The 22629-nt window shown below is 38.8% G+C and overlaps 1 protein-coding gene across 4 annotated transcripts in view; it reads left to right on the top strand.

Annotated features, from left to right (window-relative positions):
• FAM13C (family with sequence similarity 13 member C) overlaps nucleotides 1–22629 on the top strand; it is a 141045-nt gene that overhangs the window by 64771 nt on the left and 53645 nt on the right. For 3 of the 4 annotated variants that reach the window (XM_087764861.1, XM_087764863.1, XM_087764862.1), the window contains exon 1: nucleotides 19324–19455. In XM_087764861.1, the coding sequence (XP_087620987.1) occupies nucleotides 19394–19455 (62 nt within the window). In that variant the 5' untranslated portion in view covers nucleotides 19324–19393. Of the gene's footprint in view, nucleotides 1–19323; nucleotides 19456–22629 lie in introns of those variants that run through there. The other variant, XM_087764860.1, reaches the window with a different exon arrangement.

A 22629-nucleotide genomic window follows, 5' to 3' on the forward strand; every position in this document is an offset into this window, starting at 1 on the left:
TACCTGAACACAGTGACAGTTGGCCTGCTGGTGATTCGAGGCCATGCAGGACTCAGCGACAGATCATATCACCCTTGTCATGTCCCACCGGGATGGTGTGTCGAGCACAGCTTGCTGTATTAAGTGGCTTCAGAGCATGTTGCTTCTGCTTTCGCCTTTTTAAACAAATATTCAGTTAAAAATATTTATAACTGTTGATAAGCAAAATCATTGTTATATGTTTCTGTGTGCTTGTTGCTTATAAGAGTGTTATGCTAAGTTTTTTAGTAGTGGCTGGGAAGATGAGTCAAGGTTTTCCATGAGGGAAGATCAAAACACATGTGATTCATCCACCTGATGTGAAACATTAAATGAAAATGCCTACAGTACACCAAGCAGGAAGAACATCCCATGTATTTAATTCACTGGGAATAATTCATTAAACAACACTTCTGATTTGTGTCAGTCAAAACTAACTTCCATCTTTAGTTGGTTCTCACTTTATGGGCCTTCTATTTCATTCGTGAATGTTATGCTGGATTTGACCTTAAAGCAGCTTTATGCACACTGTTATATTTGATGCAACTGAGAGACATTAGTATTCTAATGAATACCATTAGTTGTAAAATAACGTTAGTCCTGAAAGTTATTGCAAGTCATAAGAATATTAAACTCAGTGCCACTGAAATATCTGAGTTCTGGTGCCAATTTTAAATTTCTTATGCCTTTAATGCTGAATATTAGAAACTAAAACTGGATGCATCTATAGACACACTTTTTTTTTTTTTTTGTGACAGTCCTTTCTTTGCGCATGCAATTGCACTGTTAAACTGGGCTTATTACTTTCTGTGTCACACTACTCTAAATAAAAGACATCTAGTTAGCTCAGATGACAAACTATAATCTAGGATTTCTCTGCAAAATACTGTATGTCTGCTTAGTAGCCTGATAAGGGAGGGCATTGGCTGCTTTGTAGTATCTCTGTTGAACGGCACTGGGCTTTTTACTTTGTCTGACAAAGTTGCTGTTGAAAGAGATTGGCACATCTTTGCCCCATCCTCCAGAAGAGTATCTACTTGTTTCACTGGTGTGGTAAGACTAGGATACATCTAGCTCAGGATAGTAGTATCCGAGCTCAGGGTGTGACATCCTTCCCCTCAAGTGATGAACGGATTTATTGAACACGGTCATATGTGAGGATGCATTCAGAAAGCAGGAACGGCACCTGAGCTCCTGAACTACTCTTTCCTGTTGGCTGGCATTATGTCTCAAGTGAGACATAATCAGTGCTAGGATGTTTAAATCAATTTCAGGTCATCTTCAGCCAGAGGCTGACTTGGCTGCGTTTCTGTTCAGCAATGTGTATTTTAGTCAGAGCTTTACTTGTAAGTAGAATAATATACTGACTAAAAAGTACAGTTTTATGCAGATCATGTTTAGTGAAAAGTTTAGTCCCTAACTTCCCAAGTAATTTTTGTTTTCTAAGTTTGTTGAAACGTTTCTATAGTGTTTAAGTTTGGGGAGTGGGATTCATGTGGGCAATTGGGTGTCACTAAACTAAGAGATGCATCCAGAGTCCTAATCCTCCCTTATGTTGAGTTATGGTACAAACTGGAACAGTTTAACAGGAGGGGTCAGGAGAGCTTAATTCTCTGTAGCCCACGGTTTGGGGCAAACTGTTTGGAGATGAACAGACAAAGTTCATATTCACACTCTAGGACAGACAGACAGAATTGTGATTCCTGGTACCATTTGTGCATGAATTATGGGAATGGTAGGAAGTTGAGAGACTGAGAAAAGAAGGATAGGGAGAGCGTAAGCATCTCTTTTCTTACGTTTTCTTTGCAAGTCACTCTATGAGACTATTTAATATTTTTTTTCCTTTAAAAAAAAATCTGCAAATGGAAATGTTTTATTTGGGATAAAAATAGGTACTGTGTTAGTACTTTTCAGTTCTTTTTTTCATCAGTTTGTCACTGATGACAAACTGATGGAGTTCTGAACAAGTGTGGTTTTAGTTTAGTTCTAGAAACCCATACAAGGGTTGCTCTTAGGCACTGTATAAATTAGCTGGGCACATTCTGATTTCATGCATTAGCATTTGACAAAAATCAAACATTTTTAAATAAAAAAATACAATCCATTAAGAAGTATTACTGAAATATTTGAATCCACCTCGACGGAAATATTCTAACTAGAGAAAATGACTCCTTTGTGGTGCACTGTTGAAAACATCCTAGCTTCCAAATAAATTGGTACTCAGGTAACATCAAGTCCTAATTTATTTCTGTCCTCCAGTCTCATCTGCCCATCTGTCCTATCTGTTAAGCCTCTATCATTGCAGATGTCTTCCACACATTGAACATGCCAGAATTTCTGCTTCTGTTTCAGAGTGAAAGCCTATGTGCACAACATCTGCAAATTAGAGCTGGCAACAGGAGAGAATGAATTAAAATGTAAATCTGGCTGTGGCTGATATAAATATAAATCAAAGTATAAATCATACACTCATCTGAGGTAGCTGTATATGAAAAAGTTCCGCACAATTCTGTTAATAAAACTGTTATTTTTAAAGTCAAACTAGCTTTTATCACATCCAAAAAAAGAAAATGGGTACAACAATATTTCTATTTAATGTTATGGTAATTCTAATTTTAATTTTAATTCAAGTTCTTATCAGTCAGTTCCGTAATTATTTCTAATTGTTCCAGACTCACAGAGGTTAAGTTATAAACTGTACCTCATAGGGTATTCTATAACCCAGAGTATTAGCAAACTGCCAGAAGATCAAAATAGGCACATGTGAAAAATGTCTGTTTCCCATATAATTTGCATTAGTTTTATCATGATATAATGCAAATAAGTATTGCAGACATACTTATGCAACCAACTGATCATTTGCACATGCAGAAATCCAGTTTAATGAATATATAAATGAAGGAGAAATGCAGATTGTGTTTTCCTGTTTGCATATGTTACCATCTTCATAAACATTGAATCCTAACTATCTGGGGTGCTAAGGTTAAAGAGCAGTCACTGGGCTTGATTCCATGGCTAGAATTACCAGATGGCTTTTTATGGTCATGCATATTTCCGAGCATTAATTCAATGAAAAAGACAGTGTAACATCTACATTTTTTTTGAATGAAATGCAAAATAAAGCAAGCATAGTTACCAAACCAAACCTCAGCCCTGGATTAATTAGATTTGAAAATTTTCAGAGATCCTACGGCCTGTTTTTGGATACAGCTGGAAGCGATGTCAAGCATGACAATGTCTTTACAATGCACAGTAAGAATAGGTCACCCACAAGATGGCTCATCTAAGCAGTTGTGTTTGCAGGGTTTTTATTACAGATTTTGGGAAAAAAAAAAAAAAAGGGATCTGTGTGTCTCTGTAAATGCAAGAAAGATAAATTACCTTGGCTCTTATCAGTGCTTTTTCTTCTAGTCTAATACTTCTTTTATCATAATTAATTCTCTCTGTGCTTACGGGAAAATTATCAAGATTCAGTCCTTTCAATTCTCTGTCTTCTCTTTTTCAAGTTCAGCATGAGACCAAATCTCCCCTTGTCCATTTTCTTTCAGTGCCTCTTCCCACCCCACTTGAAAAATTCAGGTTTTGTCAGCCTTCTTGACAACCATGAACTGAGATACTTCTACCCTTTTCAATCTTTTAACAGATTTTATTTCTCCTCACCCCCAACAATTTACTAACTTTTTTTTTTTTTTCAGGTGTAAGAGCAATGCCATTTCTCCCTTTTACCTTGCCCTGAATCTGGTTTTGATCCACAAGTCAAAAGGCTTTTTTGCATACATGGTGGGTGGAACAAGGGGCTTTAGCAGGTTGCTGACTTAATGTCAGTAAACCGGAGAACATCAGCACATCCTTGCCAGGCACTAACTTTTTTTGTCCCCTTCAGTTCTATTAGAAAGATTTTTAAGGAAGCAGCAATACTTCTTTCATCTCTTTGTTTATGGCTCCAGACCTTTTCAGTTTTGATCTTACTTTGAATAGCAGTTGGAAAAGAATATTCAAGCTCATATTCAATATCTAGGGATTTAGCAAAGTCATGTTAAAAACTGTTTGAAGTAAATATGAAGATCCATTCAAACAGTGCTGATATATTTCTAATTTGTGTTTGTGTGAGTGATCGTAGGAAGGTACTTTGTAATGTAGATGTTGCCTGTGTCTGTATCTGAAATGGATTTACAAGAATGTTTTACTAGATTAATAACAGGTTTTCAGATTCTCAGAACTGTGTGGTTGTTTTTAGTCTTACAATTGGATGACTTCTTCCTGCTAAGGAATATGTCTTGTTGACCTAAGCAATAGCAAAAATTATATTCTGGAAACTGCACATTGTGGAAACATATATAGAAACACAGATGGCTGGATGATGGTTTGAGTTATGGGAACTATGTGATTCTTAAGATTCTTAGGATGTTTCATGGCTTAGATGGCTGCTCTGCATCAAGAAATGGATTGTGCTGTCTACATCAATGCTATAATGACACTTTAAAATGATGGCAATGGTCCTGAGTTCGAAGCAGACTTGCTGCTTGCCTCCTTATGACTTACGGAAGAACCAGGAGGTCTGCTTATACATGAGAAGTTTTGAGGTTATTTCCTTAAAATTTTTAATTGCCGAAGAGACCCCTTAAGTAACAACTTCTAAGATTTGTCCTCCTGAGAGCCTGAGGAGACCAGCAGCTTTGCAAGTGGGAGATGAAGCAGGTGAAGAGAATACAGCAAAAATATAGGAGATAGCAAGATAATTTTAGGGTATCTGTACAACAAAGTGGAACTTTCTGTTGCATGAGGCTCATCTAGCTGCAAACCGCCTAGGAGTTCCACGATGAAGAATCTCCCATCTGACATTAACATCTTAGTAGCTTTCCAGGAAAATACATATATGAGGTTGGAGATGAGAGCTGCTGCGTGCTTTGGCTATTATGTGCATATCTCAGGCCTGTGCTTCTGGAGCAGGGGAACTGCACTGTTATTGATGAAGCCCTATGTAACTCACTATAGGAGAGAGATTGAGATTTAAGCTCAAAGATAGCTGCTGTGACTTTTCATTTGCAGGTTTTGCAGACTGTTACAATACAGCCAGGTAAAAAAAGCCTGTCCGGATAGCTGGCTGAGATCTGCAGGAATTCCTCAATATCTCTCTGAAATTCTTACTAATTCTTCTGTATGTATATAATGTTTTGTATGTAATTTCACGGCCATGGGGGAGGGAGTATGTCTCCACGTTATTCTAGTTGTGTAGTTTGTATTGCTATGTAAACAGATTGCTACTGATAATAAATATTTCATTCCGTTAAGACTACTTTTAAACAATACGAGAAAATGTCACTATTTTTCGAGACTACATCTGAGGCACGTGTTTCCAGTTTTACTGTTTCTCAAAGTTTTCCTGTTAAAGCAGAAAGTTATTTTTTGCACAGATCAGAGGCCATTATGAAAAAAGTTGATGATTATTCATTTCGAGTGGCAGCAGTGTTGTGACTCACCCTTTTCATGGGCATCATTCCCTACATTCATAATGGATTTTGAAAATTGGAACAGGCTTCTGCCAACAAACGAAAAATTAATGAAATGTAGGGTTGCATAATATAGTTTTTGCATAATGTAATTTTTCCTGGAAAATTAAATGACCACCTCCTAAATATAAACTGAGGAAATGCTTTATAGTCTTATTTTGCTATGAGCAAAAAGGTATTTGGGTGAGAGCTTGAATATGTGTGCATTGGCATATTTATTATTTACAGAGCCTCTGCAGCTTTGATGCATGAGATGAAACTCCTGAAGGTATGGTATGTATGGTTTATCACAATGACTGCTGCATTAATTGTAAACAGTTTATAATACTTTTGAGTATGAAACACTTTCAGATTTGTTGAAAAGTGTACAGTGCACAAGCACGGAAGTGAGGATGCTGAGGATAGTGGAAACTCAGGAGTTCATCAGCACACATAAGTAAACATTTTCTGACAAATTACCTGGAAATTTTCTCCCAGATAGCAGAGAGAGATGCTTGACTGATCTACAGAAATCATTAATCAATCATCAATCAATCAATCAATCAATCAAATGCTCTCTACAGTATGAATTAAATTTATTATGTCCTGCCTGATCCCCCAAGTGACAACACAAACCTTTTGTTCCCTTTCTCATGCTTCTCCCACCTAAGGCTGTAAGTAGGGATTCAGATCAAGGCCTTTAGCAGCAACTTGGGGAAAGCAACGGGATTTTCTACAGTCAAGGGGAGGGTAATAAATAATAATAAAGCCCATTAATCCTCTTTTCCATTAGTGGCAATGTCAGATAAACCTGCTTGGAGACTCTTGAGAAATGTTACATGGATGATTTATTATATGTGTAGTTTTAGATGTATGTGTAATTTTGAAACGTGGTACCTCTATAGATTCACCAAATGATAGAGTAGAATAGCAGATGAATTACAGCACCATATAATGGGCAATTTCAGTATATCTCTTCAGCTGATTTCACAACCTTTTCAGTTAGTGCTGGCTGCATTGGGTGGATATGAACATCATTTGCTGCAAAGGCTGGCAGGACACTTTGTGGTAAGAGTTGAAATTAAAAAGCTTTCTTTGGTGATGCACTCGGAGAATTCGGTTCCTTTTCTCCTGCCTACGTGCTGTTTGACTTTGCATATGACGATTTGTAAAAATGAACTAGTAATAAATTCATTTGCCTACTCTACATCACAGGTGCAAACAGTAGTTATGGTTTTATAAATATTTTTAAATAGTAGGGATTCATTTTAATGGTGTACGAGGAGAAATGTTTACCCTGTTTTGAAGAGTGGGCTAATAACGAATGAACTCTAAACTTTCCTCTCTTTTATAGATTTAATATCCCTATTGATTTAAAAATGCAAAATGCTTTTTGCCAGAAGATGACTGTTCCTCAGCCTCTCCTTAAAAGCATTGCTGCTCCTGATCTCAGCTGCATTTGCTTCTGAGAGAGGACTCAACTACTTTTTTATTCTGCTTGAAATTCACTGCGCAAAACTATAATGCGATTGAGCAGTGAGTTGTAGAGCACCTGCAGGCAGGGTGCAGGCACCTGATAGCAGGATGACTCAACCCTCCATCCCTCCAGTCTGGCATTCAGTTGTATTTGCCTTAGGTTTGACTAAGAAATAATCTGCTAGATTCTAGACAAATACACTTTCCTAACACTTACTTCCTATATGTTTTATTTAAAACTTTAACATACATTTATATATAATTGTGATTTGCTTAGATCTACACTGTGATTGTGCTTTGGTAATCATTTTAAAATTATGGAATGAAAGGCAATTGAGAAAGAACACAAAGAAATTATTTAAAGGCTGACTTTTTAAAAAGAGAGCTATTAAACAGGTTAGTCACAACCATGAGTCACTCAAATTGAGTCATGCTTACTTTTTGGTAGCTATAGATTATCTGTTTTTTCTCTTTCTCTACACAGCTATGAGTAATGCTGTATTAAGAACTATTAGTGCTTTGGACAATAGCTTTTCCCTATTCTGCGTGATGCCCTGTCTGAATACATTTTTGCATTGGGCAGTCTACAATGTCATTATTTGACCCATTCTTTCAAAACATTTGAGTGACTGGTTGCATAAAACAAGCAAAGAAATATGTGCCAAGTGTTGAGTCGAGGAGAGAGACAAGCAAGAAAGGAACCTATCAGTCCATGATTTGCACCATTTCTGTGGGGGTTAGTAAGAGACATTGATAGTCATCCTGGTTTATGTTAGTCCTTTTGCCACCTACAGTGTCTGAGAGAGGAGCTTTGGGGTAGTTATACAGAATGGAGATGATCTGTGGGGAACAGAAAAAACAAGTGGAGGGGGCGCAAATATGTCCTGCCATGGTAACTGGGTCGATGGCTTAATAACTGTTGAAGCTGGGTTTGGATGTGTTGGGTTTTTTCCCTTCTATATTTGTAGCGAGCATGCATCAACACAGCTGTAGTGTTAGGCATAATCCCAGAGCCTTTACAACCATCATTCTAGACACAAAATTAGCATAATACGTATTGGCCAAATGTTTTCAGCTTGGTGGCTACCTAAAATTAGTCTGAAACTGTGTAGGTGCTTAAATGTGGGTTTGGGAGCCTGGATTTGGGTTGGAAAATGTAGGCTGTAGTTCTTCAAGCATCAGCAAAGAGAGGGAAGTTACTGTAGCTCTCAATATTCCTGAATATGCCTACATTTAGACTGCAATATTCATTGCTCTTTTTTTAATAAGTACTGTCAGCATTTTTGTTAAAATAAAGGCAAGATGTCGTTTCCTTGTAATCTTTACAGAAAAAAAAAGATATTACAGTCACGGTTTCAAGGATTATTTATTATTTTTCACTGGGTCTGCTTCTGAGAATTTTTCTAAAGACTCCTATTCTCTCCAAAAATGGATATCTCACCTAGAAATAAAGCTTTCTTCCATGACTGGTATCTTGCTGATTGGTGCTGCATGAGTGCTAGATGAAAAATATTATTAAAATTAGAAAGCCAATGTCTGTCTCTTATTTTTACTTCTCTGCTGAATAATGTAAAACCCCAAACAGTTTTCTATAGTATATCAAAGAGGTCAGGGGACAGTCAGTTTGAGTTAGAAAATGTGATGATGTCATGAAGAGCACTCAATGTGCTTTGCAACAAAAGATTTAAATGCCTCAAAAGGGAAAAGTAATTTTCACTGCCCTTTTGTAACAGAACTATTGCAATAGATAGCAAAGTGGTGAAGCTACTTCCTGCATAAATGTCTTTCCCATATGCTTCTGCTTCCTTTCAGCAGATCTATACAGAAAATACTTGTCACAAATAGTTTTCATTGGGACCAAATTTATGTGAGAAGGGGTCATTTGTTCAGTGTCATCAGTTGTTGAAAAGCTGTACAAGGTCATCCCACAGAAAATTCTTGCTTTCAAATTCTTTTTGAGCCTTAAAAGCTGTTTCTAACCTGGGATGAGAACATAGTAAAACAAATAACCAACAGAAAAAGACAACATGGAATGCATTTTATAACCAAAGGACTGACTGCTGTCCTCTGTGTGTGCTACAGCAGTTTACTGAACTAATTCTGGAGACCTCCATGAGACATTCTAAGTTAGAATGAAAAGATAGCTTTTTTGCAAAGTCTCATTAAGTGAGATTTGTCTTCGTCCTTGGAAGAGGACCTCCCCTTAGGAGTTGGAAAGAGCTGCCAATCTTGGTCCCATGAAAATCATGGGCTGTTGTAAGGACCTTTCTGTGGTGTCATGGGTGGTAGAGCACCTGTGGTCTGGTTATGTGAGAACTCAGATCTTGGTATTTGGGGCAAGAAACTCTGTTACCTAAGAAATGGAGATGTCCCAGTGGCCCTGGTAAAGGGCATGTTTGCAGGCATGCTTGAGCTCGGTGCTATCTCAGGATATTTCTTGCACAGCAAGAGAACCAAGCCAGCTCACAAGATAAAAGTGCAACACTTAAGCAGTATGCAGTGCAGCAGGGGAATAAAAAGCCAAGAGTACAGATGGTGTGTGGTTATGTGGATATTTCCTCAGCTTTGTAAAGAAATGAGGTCCTGTGTACCCTGTGTTTCAGTGCCTGCCACAGGTTTATCTCTTCCCCAAACAACTGTTATACAAAAGAAAAATGCTTTTAAGTAATGAGAAGGTAAATTCAAACATGTAAAAGACAGCTCTGTGCCATTTACTTGTATTCTGGTTTTATGCTACGAAGTTGAATATTATGTAACAGGATTGTCTTATTTAATTTCTCTAGAGTGCTGTGTCCTGTCCTGGCTGTTTTACCATGTTGAAAGACATAATCTGCTGAGAATGTATGTTTGCGTGAAACAGAATTTCCTCTATGTTTCCCTCAATCTAAAAAAAAAACCAACCAAACAAAAAAAGAATAATATTTTGCTTACTGGGAAAAACAAAACAAAATGTGTTGAGAGTTAAACATTTTCTCAAACTTTGGAAGAACAAACTTTTATCTGTGCTGAGGAGCAATGCATTGTCCTTCTGGTAAGCTAAAATAGCAGGTGGTAGGACACTAGCACAGATCATGAGCCTGGATAGAAATAGAAGCCAAATAGAGGAAGGCTACTTCCTATGAGAAGAAATTAAAACAGCAAGGTAGAAGCTGAGCAGGAGTTGACCACTGACTGTGGCTGCTAATATTGAGTGGCTTATTCACAGCATTTCAGTGAAATACAAGTGCAGGGCAATATGCCATAACTGATGAGACTTTTCTGATGTCAAATGGATCATGATATTGGAAAAGTTAATGGTCTGAATCAGTGGTTTTCAAATGTCATTGACTATACATTATAGTGAATAGCAATTCAGAAAAACAACTTGGAAAAAAAATGGTGGGATTCATTACCTTGCATTTTTTGTGGTGGAAATGAGAATGAACAACTGGCGCTTCACAACCCCCCACAAAAATACATGAGCTAATGCCCAGAAGTAAAGGGGCCTCCCCCAGCTGCCCATCACAACCGCCTTTTACGTTGTGATTGGTTGCTTATGTCATTTCTTGTATTTATTCTGGACTTCATTCGTGCCTTGGTTTTATGTCCTTCAATATCTGTTTCATTCCTTTTGCCCACCACATTCTTTTCTGTCTTTTCCCTTCTCCCTGTCCAAACTTGTTTGTCATGTGGACAGCTTTTCCTCTCTATGAGAGGTAAGATGGCTGGGCAGAAATAGTACGCTGAGTTGACAGCCAGAAATAAGTTAACTAAATGCAGTTCTTGGTAAGCTTTTACCATGGCTCAGAGAGGGGAGGGGGCTCCAAAGGCCCCTGTGAGAAGTTGAATCTGTCTTGGTTTTATATTTATGTGATGCATGCAGCAAGTTCAGAAAAGAACATGTAAATAAACACATTACATGAATTTTTACTATATTACATCAACTTCTCTTCTGACCCTACCAGCCCCTGAAATTAATAAACACTTGGCAAAGGAGTAACAAGATTCGTATGTGTAAAGATACTGACTGCAGTGAACGGGGTTAAAAAGCTGTCTGTGTGATCCTGTGTCTTGTACAGTTGTATCTTGTGTGTGCAAATGGAGATTCCTTGTTTTTTTCAGATGTAAGAAGCAATGCGATCTTTAGTTTTTCAGATGTTTTCAAACGTGCAGAGTAGTGCATTGTAAAGCTAAATTCACTCCTAAACATCCATGTGTTGCTGCCCGTATTTTCTTTTGTTTGCAAATGAGAAGTAGTTCTGGTTATTTATTATGCTACAAGAATCTTAAGTTACAGTTTATATTTTTGTAACTGCATTTATTAATATTCTCTTTCTGAATTTTTGTAATCACTCTTGATGTCACAAAAACAGTAGTGGTTATTCAGAATTCTCTGAATATGATCTGAATTCATAAATAGAAAGTAGTTTCTGTTGAAGTTAAGTGGCATATAATGGCGTGGTTTTACGTTTCATATCTCTGATTAGTTTATACATTAATACTTAATAATCTGTGTGTACCAGTTAGATTTTCCTGCATGCAACAAAAATAGAAAGTAGGAAGCAAGCTATGAAAAAGAAATATTCAAGGACTTGAAGGGTCTGTCTGGCTTAATACCCAAAAAGTATTCAGGCACATCAGACCAAAGGGATCAGCCGTGCTGGGCTATAAATATTGTGGGCAACTCCTCGGGTGGTGTAAACTAGCAGAGCTTTGCATGGACCCCCGGCAAATCTGCCCGGCCCTCTGAGAGCAGCCTGTTGGTGTTTTCTGCTTGTACTCAGAGTGTAGAAATACAGACACGTGTGTTTTGTAAACTAGAAAGAGGCTTAGAGGGGATTCAGTGTGAATCTGTTTTTAATGTTACCTGAACTGTCCCTCAGACATCAATAGGACTAATCAGTGGTTGTCATGTGACACACAGTGCATGCCTGGGGAGAAGGCCAGGTGCCCTTTGAAAACACATGATTGTTGATAATGGAGCTCTTCGATAATGCTAATTAAAGAGGTGTTGCCTATATGTCACTGAGAATAAGCTCTAACATTAGGCAGCAACTGCTGTAAGTTGGTTTTGTAATGTGCCTTCTACGCTGGTATAGATTTTGTTTTATATTATTCTGCCTTCTATGCTGCTGGGAAGATAAAGCTACAGGTGAACCAAGGTAGTATGTACTACTCTGCTATTTACATAGAGGATAGCGAGCAAGATTTGCAAAGTACCTCATAAGTAAGTGTACTACTACAGACAGATGTGGAAAAAGACAAATACTGAAGTCTTTCAGGCTTATAGTTCTGTGAATAGATGTTTGGAAGAAACATAAACGTGTTTATACATGCATGCATGCATATGTGTGTGCACACAGGTTACGCGATTGGATTCCCAGGTGGTGAGGAAGAGCTCTGCAAAGGGAAATCTGAGAAAAAAAAGCATGTGTTTTTGTGTTTATTTTTTGCTTTCAGAAAACAAGTAGATTACCCAGCATAGTCAGCATTGCTCTAAAAGGCGACAGTCATCTCCCCAAGAAACAGCCAAGAATCGTGAGGGTACCTTCATACATATCTTGCATATGTCTTTCTCCTGTCTGGGCTTAGCAAGAACCAAATTGTGTGGCTCCACTCATCTACAGACCCAACAGAAAAAGGCATTAATGTTTTTTTGAAGGTACGAGCAGCTCTTTGCTTGGTTTTCCCTTTACTTTCAAATATTCAACTTTTTGAGAATGTGGTTTAGTTCAAGTTTACCTTTCCATTTAATTTTGTATTGGAAAATGTTGTGGAAGCTATATATTGAAGCCTTAATTTGGCATTCTTGCTCATAAATCATGGTCTGGCCTCTACCTATATGATGACATTCAAATTGTTCAGCAAGATCTGCACTCTTAGAAAGAAAAGGAAATTCTTGAACATTTGAGAGTGAAATCTGTTCTTGGCTGAGCTGTCTAGCTCTCTGCGGTTGTCTTCAGATGAAGAAACACAAAGTATGAAACTTCCTAGTTCTGGCTTTCCTTAATCTTGATGTTCACAAGATGCTAATTCCTCTTAATAACTTTACTATATGTAATACTAATTAATACTGTTAATGTTTTCCATTGTCTTTAGTAGGCCTCTAAAATAATCAGACTGGGAGTGTAAAGGACGAACGTGACCCTGCAGCATTCCTGCACTATTAAATATCTTGGACAAAAAAGAGGCAACACTGTTTTAAAAAGCCACCACCACCAAAACAAAACAAAAAAACCCCATTGCTGCCATTATCTAAACATCTCCACACATGTTCTGCTCCAGGGAAGAAGTATTTTTTTTTACAATGTCTTTGCCTTTACTTGCCTCTCTTCTCTTCCTACTATCACAAGCAAAAGGAATATGGTGAGCTTGCAGACACATCAGGCAGATAAATTAATTCATAGAGGTCGTTCTTGCAACTCTGATGTTTTCTTAATTAAGTAGTGGTAAAGATCAAGGCTTCTTAAATAAGAATGTTTACTTTTAGGTGCAGTGATCTGTTGAAGCATTCTGGGCATCTCAGTAGAAATAAGGGTGTATGTATATGTGTGTGTATGTGTATTTTTTCCCATTTTGCAATGCTCAGAGGAAAAACTGGTTTTGAATTAGTGCTGTGTTAAGTCTAGCCTGACTTTGGTGTAAACTTGCTGGAAATAGTTTTGTCATCTGTGGCAGTATTCAATTATCTGCAGTGGATGACTGCAGTCAAGCGAATTTTAGTGCCTATAATCGCTCAGTCACTAGCACCAGTTTGACTGGTACAATTGGGTTTATCATGCAGCCTGATTCTTGGGCATCTCCACAGAGATTTTCAGCAGAGATGATGGGACTTCACAAAGCAGCTTGTTCTTTAATAACAAAATTAGAGGCACAGTTCTGTGTTTCCAGTTTAGCACACATACTCAAGTCAGCAGACCTATATGAAGTAGGCTTATGCTAATTAACCAGGGCACCAGTAGCAGTGTAGCCTTCCAGCAGGGACCTTAGTGTGGGCTCCCTGTCCCAGTGACTACCTGTGTTCTTGGGAGGTTTCCCTGTTGGCAGGGTTAGTGCTTGCTCAGGTGTGTGCACCTGAGCTGCAGAAATGTAACCCAAGTGATGGGACTGAAGCGGTTCACAAATCAGAATTTCCAGTCTGCACAAAATTGTGCATTTCCATGATAGTTTTCCCTTTAAAAAAGCAGGGATCTGACTGATGTATGGCTGTGCCTTTGAGATACAGAGTAGGTGTACCTTCCCCAGTGCAAACTTTGGTGTAGTACGGGAGTGTGTGTGGGATTCATGGGCCCACTGCTTAGAAGGCTTGAGTAAGGAAGTATGTGCAGTTTGATTGCTCACTGAAATATCTTCAGAAAATATAACCCTGAAGCTCTGTGCAGTTGCACAAAGCTTTATCCAACCCAATATATATACGCCTTATGGAATTGCCCTGGATTGGATTATGACAACTGTGTTTGCACCTACGCTCAGCTCGAGTCTCTTCCTGCATGAGCTTGTCTGTGCATTTTAAGACATACAGCAAGATCAGCTGAATGCTTTTTCCCCCCAGGTCCATTCACTCAGATGATGTGCTAATTAGGTCACTGAGAGAATCAAAGATACAGAAACTGGATGGAGTGCTCATCAGCTGGCTCCTACATGTAATGGCTGTATTTTATTTTAATTTGTCCTAAGATGTTTTGTGATGTCTCTGAGAATGTTACCCATAAAAAGGCAGACTGCACGTCAAGAAAGCAAGTCAGTGAACACATGAATATTTTGAGCTGCAGAGTGTAGCATTCAGTATTTATCACTACAGGGAAGAGACATGTGACTTCTCTCTCACATGGCAGCTCCTTGGTTTATGCCTTGCTGATTGGAAAATAGCAAAAGTATCCTGCAGCATCACTTTTGAAGAAAGGGCAAGGTACTGGAACAATCCACAGTGCTAACATTTTGCTGCAGAATGATCCCTGCTCTTATCCCATAAGAAAGTCCTGTGTGTTGGAGGAGAATGGACTTACTAAAGGCAGAGATGAGTTACTGCAGAGTGCCTCAGTTTGTTTTCTGCTTAAATAAAAATGTTGTGTCATAAGTGTGACCTCAGAAGTAGCAGTGTGACCTGACAAGCAAGCATACTTAATCTGCTCCTTGGCGGAGTTGAATGTATTTTGTCCATGAAAGCATATGCTGTGTATGTATACAGGTAGGATTGAGTGCGTCTCTGTGTTGGTACAATTTGTGAGGGAGATGAAGGACTGTTGGAGCACGTCAGGGCACTGCTACTTGGCAGGAACACACGTACACCAAGGCAAACAAATTTGCTCAATATTTTTATGAGTCTCTGAGCTCAGCTGGTTCTGGCAGGGATGACTTGACTTCATCCAGAGAGGCAGTAGGGGGGAGATCATTCCAACTTTCCCTTTGTTTGGGTAGTGGAACATAAGTAACTTCTTCCCAGAGCTGGAGTGAGTTGCCTTGGGCTCCTCATCACGCACAGCGTGTCACACTGCATCTCTCTCATCCCTCCATAGCGTCTGGTGCAGCTCCCTTGTATGGCCTAACCATAGTGCAACATGTAATTGCCTCTGATGCAGCAATTTCAGCACAAGCACTTTGGACTCTGTGGAATAACAAATAATAATAAAGAGAATAGTCTTGCAACAAATGCTAATCACACCCTATAGGATTGTACTGAATTTGTCATTAGATAGTAGATATTAAATGCAGAAATACTAACTTTCCCAGAAGCTTAGAGAGTTTAGAGTTCTTTGTAAATATGTAATTCTCCCTCTAAACATACAGTTTATTTTCCAATACAAAATCTTTATTATTCTGTAGCTAAGGCTGAAAGACCTCATCATTTACCTGAGTCAGAAATGCCCTTAAGAGAACACAGTCATTTACTGAGACGAGCAAATTCTGGAAATTGAGGCAAAGGTTCTGTTCTGCAGGTGAAACCAAGCTGCCACAAAATCTGCAGGGGGTTGTTTGTGCGTGTGTGTTTGTGATCATTTAGACAACTGTAGCTTGGCAAGTTTCACTATTTCTCCTTTTTTTCTGGCCTTTTGATGTTGATTGTTATGCTCTCTTCTATTCTCCTCAAGCCAGAACTACTTTTGCCCACTTTTGTCTCACTACTTCTCTCTTTTTTTTGCAGTCTTCTGCAACTAGACCATACTGCATTTGTAAAGCATTCACTGCCTGATACATGTTTATAGTGCCAACTAATGCTGTTCTGAGCTTATGAACGTATCATTTATATTGAGCATGTGTCTCTATTACGTGCAAAACTGAGCTGGAGACTGATTCCTGTTTCAATCTTCCTCCTGGTCTAGCAGTAATTCTCTTGATGATACAAACCAAATAAAGAATGGAATTTCTCTGCCAATCTATTTGTCAGCCATAAATAGGCAATTTATTAGTCAAATTTTCAGAAACGAACAGCAACATATTTCTGAATCCTGGTGTCTCCAAAATATATGTAGATGTTTGCTTTGGAGTTCTCTGACATTTTTGTTGTCAGCTGAGAGCTGGAATGTGATATTTATGTTGGCTTGATCAACATTTGGCAAAAGAGGGTAAGAACAAAACTGGGTATAAAATGCAAAGCTTTTTAACAGAGAAAGTGTCTTTCCAAAGATATGATATTGCACAAATATGAACCACTTAAGCTGTTCAGCATAAATAAGGAAAAACTGATTTAAAAACCTTTGTTTTCAAAATTTCAGAAAGATGTATTTTAATGACTTCAAAATATAAAGTCCTTAAAAGTGTATCTGCTATTCAGTGGTGAAGTCCAAAGCTTACTTCGCATACGGGTGTAGCATTATTTTCATCCAGACTTCAGGATGATGAGAGACCTGACATGTCATCTGAATGTGGTGATGAAATATATCTGCCACTGAGAATTTCAGTATTTTGAAGAGTGATGTTTTATAGCATTACAGGCCTAATTGACTTTAGCATCATTATTGAAAATGAGGAGGTAACAGCAGTATTATGTTTTCCCTGCGCCTGGGACTTAGAGAGAAACGGAGGTGCAGGTTCAACCATCTTTGGCTCTCCCTTGTAAGGTGGGCTAAGGCCAGGGGCTCTTTGCCTGCTCTAGTCTCACCCAGAGCACGTGGATAGGAAGCAGGTGAAATGAAGTGGGGTCAGCCAATAGGCCCAAGCCAACATTGTTGGTGAAATAAGGTTTTGCCCCTAAAGGAAAATTACTTCCTTCTGTGAGGAAAAGGGAAGTTATCGTGAGTCAACCGTAGTTCCTCCCTTGGGTTCCCCCAGGAGCAGGATGGCCTCATCTATATGACTGGGAGATTAGCTCTGAAACAGGATCCTGGGTTTAGCTGGCCTTTACTTTCATGTATTTAGTAATACTGTTCTGTTTTACATAAAATTTGTTTGTTGCTGAATAATTTCACAACCTTGCAAGAGACTATCCAATAACATTGGTCAAGCACCATCCTTAAAACAAATGGAAGTTTGCAAGTGACCTGAAATGAATGCAACGTGCTTGCCTAGAAGAGATTTAGCAACAGCTGGATAGCACTGAAGTTCAGACAAACAATGGAAAAGCGATGACATTTTAAACTTGGTCTCAGTCCAAAGCATCCCTGTTTTACAAACTGATCTTCAATCATATTCTGTTACTAGTAATAGCAACAAAGCCCTGCAGTATGTTTGCACAGGGCGTGAATTAGCAGAGAACTTGATCTTAACTGTCGCATATAGAAACAGAGAAGTTATGTTTACAAGAGCATTCTGCGTTTGCTCCCCTTCTTGTGTGGGTGTATGTAGGGGAGTGGGGATGAATACTCTAAGCTCTACTCTAACCAAGCTGTCATGCTTATCAATGTCATTTTGTGATAAAAAGTTATGATTCCATCATTACACACTTGAAACGCTAGCTGTAAAGCTAGCCTAACCATTAAAAATCAAGAGCCAAGCACTTAAGCATTCTGAAATACATTTATTAAAAATAATATCGGATTTTTTTAATGTCCCTCTACTTTTTGAGCATGTAAATTGAGTTTTTGATTGCCACAACATCTAGAAGCATACCTTTTGTTCAGGTGCTCTCCTGCAAATAGAAAGACAATAAAGAAATTTATATTTGTATGGTCAGACCCAAGAAACTGGAAAGACGAGAAGAAAAAATTTGAAATTTTGGGTCTAAGGCAAGATTTAAACGCTAACTATTAAATTTAGCTTTTCTGTTCACCCTTCTCTCACAAAACCTGCTACTCTGTAGGGTGGAAGTCCCTATAGACTGGCTGTGGTATTCTGACCCCCAGGTAATTTGTGCCATTATATAAATTGACATATATATATACAAATATGGGAAAGAAAAGAGCAAAATAGTCTGTGCAAGCAGGTAGGAAGGCTGGGAAGAGGTGAAGATAAGATACGTTGTTCGTACTGTTGATGAGAGAAGGAAAATTATCACGGCTGTGGCTCATGGCTGTCACTGCTGCCTAGGAAATGTATGACAACACCATGCAGCAGCACAAGCTGCTGTGGGGAAGAGGATGCCGCACCTCTCTGTATCCCTGCTCCGCTTGGTGCTGCCATCTGCGAGCTGCCATTGTCACAAACAGGAGTGCTCGTGAGATGCTGTTGTCTGCATTGCCTTCTCCTCCCCCACCCAAAAAAAAAAAAATCCCAGCTCTGGTATGTAGCAGTGAGATTTTTATTTTTTTTTTTGTTTGCTGCTATAAGATTTCAGGATGATCCAACAGTGTATTTACTGGATTTGAGAGGTGCTGTTCAAGGGGGAATTCCACCACTGCCTCAAAACCAGTTTACGGTATCCTGAGTTGACCCCTACTGAATGTATTACATTAGGTCTGAAACATTTTGCTGGAGGAGCACAGCAGCCTATGCCTTTCATAGGAATGGTTTCATCTATTGCTTGCTCTTAGCTTAATAACCTTTTGCTACTTGAACTGTCCTTTCTGCCAGATTATTTTTCATGGCTTCCCCTGGGATTTGGCCATGAGCTGAGTGTGTAGGAGACCACTAAACAAGAAGAAAAAACCTCTAGAGATCTTAGCTGTGCAACCCTATTTAAGTAACAAAAACAACTGTGTTTGATGAGCCAATTACACAGAGCAAACGTTTAAAGGACAGAATGCCAAATGCTTGTTTGTAAACCTAAGCCTTTATTAGCAGCACTGTTACAGTTATAAAAGAATATGATCCCTTTCTGAGCCTCACAGACTACCTGCATCCCTATATTAATACAAAGCGCTGCTGGATGGGCTTTGTGAGTGTTGTAGGACTAATCCCCATGGTTCCTTGATTATGAGCATGTGCAGAGCAGCCGAAGGTACAGTCGTGCATGTAGAGCTAACACACAGAGGCTTGCCTTGCAATGCCATGTTTGTGCATGTGTTCCTACAACTGAGAAAGATACAGGGAGCCTGCCTGCCTTGCTGCTTTATCTGATGTTTTCTTGTTTCTGTTTCAGCATTGAGGATAACTCCTTCAACACGACAGCTTTAGCAGAGTAAGTGAACACTTTAAAGATGTCCTTATTTTTAAATAAGAATGATGAGTTTAGTTACTGTAGAGAATAACTGTAAGTAGTATGTGAGAAGTCCCAAGCTATCTGTCATATATTTTGACTCAGTTTTCTGTAATCTAAGTGTATTGTTGACTGTATGGGAAGGATTGCATGAAACAGCTGCCTTTACATGCTCTGTGACTATTTAGCAGTGAAATACCTTTCTGGGAGAATATATGTTTGATGCACATCACACACATTTATATGCATGATTTTCAGCGTAGGATAAATATCCTGTGAAAATATTGCTCATTTCTGGTACTGATGATCTTGACAAACACAAGTATGTCATTTTTCTAAGAACACATGGTCTGTACTTCCTGCAAGCATTATTAGAAAAAAAAAATGTTTGCAAATATTTTGAAAAAAGTAACTATGCATTATTTAGACAGGCCAAGTACCAAATATGTCATTTCTTTGTAATCAATTCCATGAACTCATTAGAAGGCCTTTCTTGTGTATCGTGAACATAAGGATATATATGTTGATTTTTTGTTGTTGTTTTACAGAGGCAACAGAACAAGACAAGGGAGAACATTAGAAAGTTAGAAAGGCAAAGGCTTTAGGAACTATTACAAATGAAATGGTCTTTGTTTTATTTCAGTCTAAGCTACTTCAATGTTGGTGTTCCCTGCATTATTATTTTGCATGCTTTTGATTGTTTCAAAAGCTTTTAGGGAAGATTTTTCAGCAGTAATGTGCCAAGCAGTTTCTCAGGAAGAAAATGATTTATAGATTTGTTTGTGTATTAGGTGAGTTTTACACTGCTAAAATGCTCATAATTTAAAAAACCCTAGCTGGACAGTGAGCTGTTTGCCTGAGCGTTGTGGGGACAGGGTACATTCTGAAAGCAGGCCAAGTTGTAACCATCTGAGCCATCCCTAAGTGTTGTCAAAATCGCTACAGGAAAAGTAACATTTCATAAGGATCCAAATAATTTCCCTCTCTTACATTGCTTTGCTTTATTTGCTTACATTGCCTTTCTTTATTTAATATTTTAACTTAGTCACGCTTTTTGTGTGATTGTGGCAGATATGGAAAGATTTAAGAGGCTAATAAATCATTAAGTCATTCTTAATTATTTTTCTGTGTCCCTATTAGTTGAGTGATGAATTGTGGTCTGTAAAATTCTGAGATGCTCCCCCTTCACAAAAGAATAACTGGATTACAGACAGTACATTTTTCATATTTTTTTCTCCTTCCCTTTTCTCTGTCCCTAAGTACATCCATTGTTTCCCGTAGAGATTCCGCTGGAGCGGCCCCTGTGCCTGCCTCGCCCTTGAGGTTTCTGGGACCTGAAGGTGATGGCCTTTCTCTGTGGTGCTTTATGTGACCATTAAGACAAGGGCCAGGATGGCATAAAAGCTGACTACGTAGTGCCAGCAGAGCCCCTGGGGAAAGGGAGAGGGGTGCAGACGGTGTGGTGCTGGGCTGGGCTGAGATGCAGCAGCATGGCAGAGCCGGGGCTGGGCCAGGCATTGCCTGAAGGGTGAATCTCCCTCATTTAAGCTGTTGTTGGTTTTGTTTCACGGGCTTTAATTTTTAATCTTATCTTCCCAAACATAGAAGTAGAAACATACTTTTAGAAAACAAAGCAAGCGAACAACAACATCTGAAAAGCATTGTCCAAATGAACAAACTTGGTTTCCAGAGTTGATTTCCCTAAATCCTGTTTAGAACCTCCCCCCAAAGCCTGTTTTTGAGAACTGCTGAGGATACACAATTCTTACTGATTTCAGCAGTAGTTGTTTCTGCTGGCCATATCGGAAAATAGGTTACTTTCATTTAGCAGAATAAAGAGAGAGCTTGCCATGCAACTTTAGACATCCCCATTTGACCATTTCTGTCTTTACTTGTGGCAAAGGCAAAATCAGGGCTTCCTGAATGATATAAAATCAGTGATACAATACTTTCAGGAACATTTCTCCAGACAAGGCAAGTGCCTGGGGCTGCTAAGCTTCCAGCAAGCCATGCGTGCAGCCTGGTTTAGAAGTTGCTCATGTGAACATCTTAAAGGTCAAGTCAGCAAAAAGGAGCAGTTTTCAAGTTGTACTGAAATGGCTTCTATGGAAAGGTGAAAATGGAAGAAAATTAAAAAAGCTGATCCCATTAAACCAGAGATCCTTGGAAGAAACATACAGAAGCAGTAGTATAAAGAGTCAGAGCAGCAGTCCATCTGGATTGGGATCCCATCTCTGCCCTGACTCTGGCCAGTGCCATAAGATCAGCAATGGATGTACTTACTTTTAAGAGATGTATCCATCAGTCAGTAGTTATATTGGGCACTGAAGGAAAAGGATTGACATCGCTGGTTTTGTGAAAAAACACATACTTCCTGCCCAATGTAAGCTTCAACTCATATGGATTTATGACTTGAAGCTGTTCTGGCATATTCTCTGATGTTTTAGCAATGAGTGAGATGCTGCTCTAGTTTTTGGGTTGGTGGGAACTCCCTCTACTATGTGGCCACAAGCTTCCACAAAACTTATCAAACTCTTGAATATTCCTCTCTCTGTTAAATATAGCTAAAGTTGAACAACAAGATTTACGAGTTACTGGTGAGAGGAGCGTGTGCATGTCTGTGTTGATATGTGCAGACAAGTGGCATGAACACATAAGCTGCATTTCTTAAAGAAGCCAAGGGAAAAACACTCTGTGCTTTAATGATGGATATTTGCATTATATCATGGATTCATCTTTTTAAAGGTCCTGCTATGGTCTTAGCCTCCAGCACTGTCTTGTGTGAGTGAGCTTTCTTGGATAATATTTATTCTGACAAAGAGAAAAATTTCTATTAACAATTTCAGAGTGTGTTCCTTCTGAACTTCCTCACAATCTTTTTATTATATGGTGGACATGGTCTTCTCTGATTCATTATTGCTTATCGTTCCTATCTACTGCTATCTGGTTATTCAAATACATTTTGTCATGCTTACTTACGTTGTTTATAAGTTCTGTCTTGTTTTATGACTTTTATCAGCTGCTGGATGCTAAGTTAGGATCTCTACTTCTCAAGATCACATGATTACAGCCAGCTCAGGAAAAGCAACCCCCAGGGCACTTCCCCAGGTTAAGGAGTATGCACACAAGTATGCACCCATAGACTTGGCTGATGGA

This window comes from Nipponia nippon, unplaced genomic scaffold (assembly GCF_047370975.1).
Source record: "Nipponia nippon isolate SJK-2023a ecotype South Korea unplaced genomic scaffold, ASM4737097v1 scaffold_3, whole genome shotgun sequence".
Lineage (NCBI taxonomy): Eukaryota > Metazoa > Chordata > Aves > Pelecaniformes > Threskiornithidae > Nipponia > Nipponia nippon.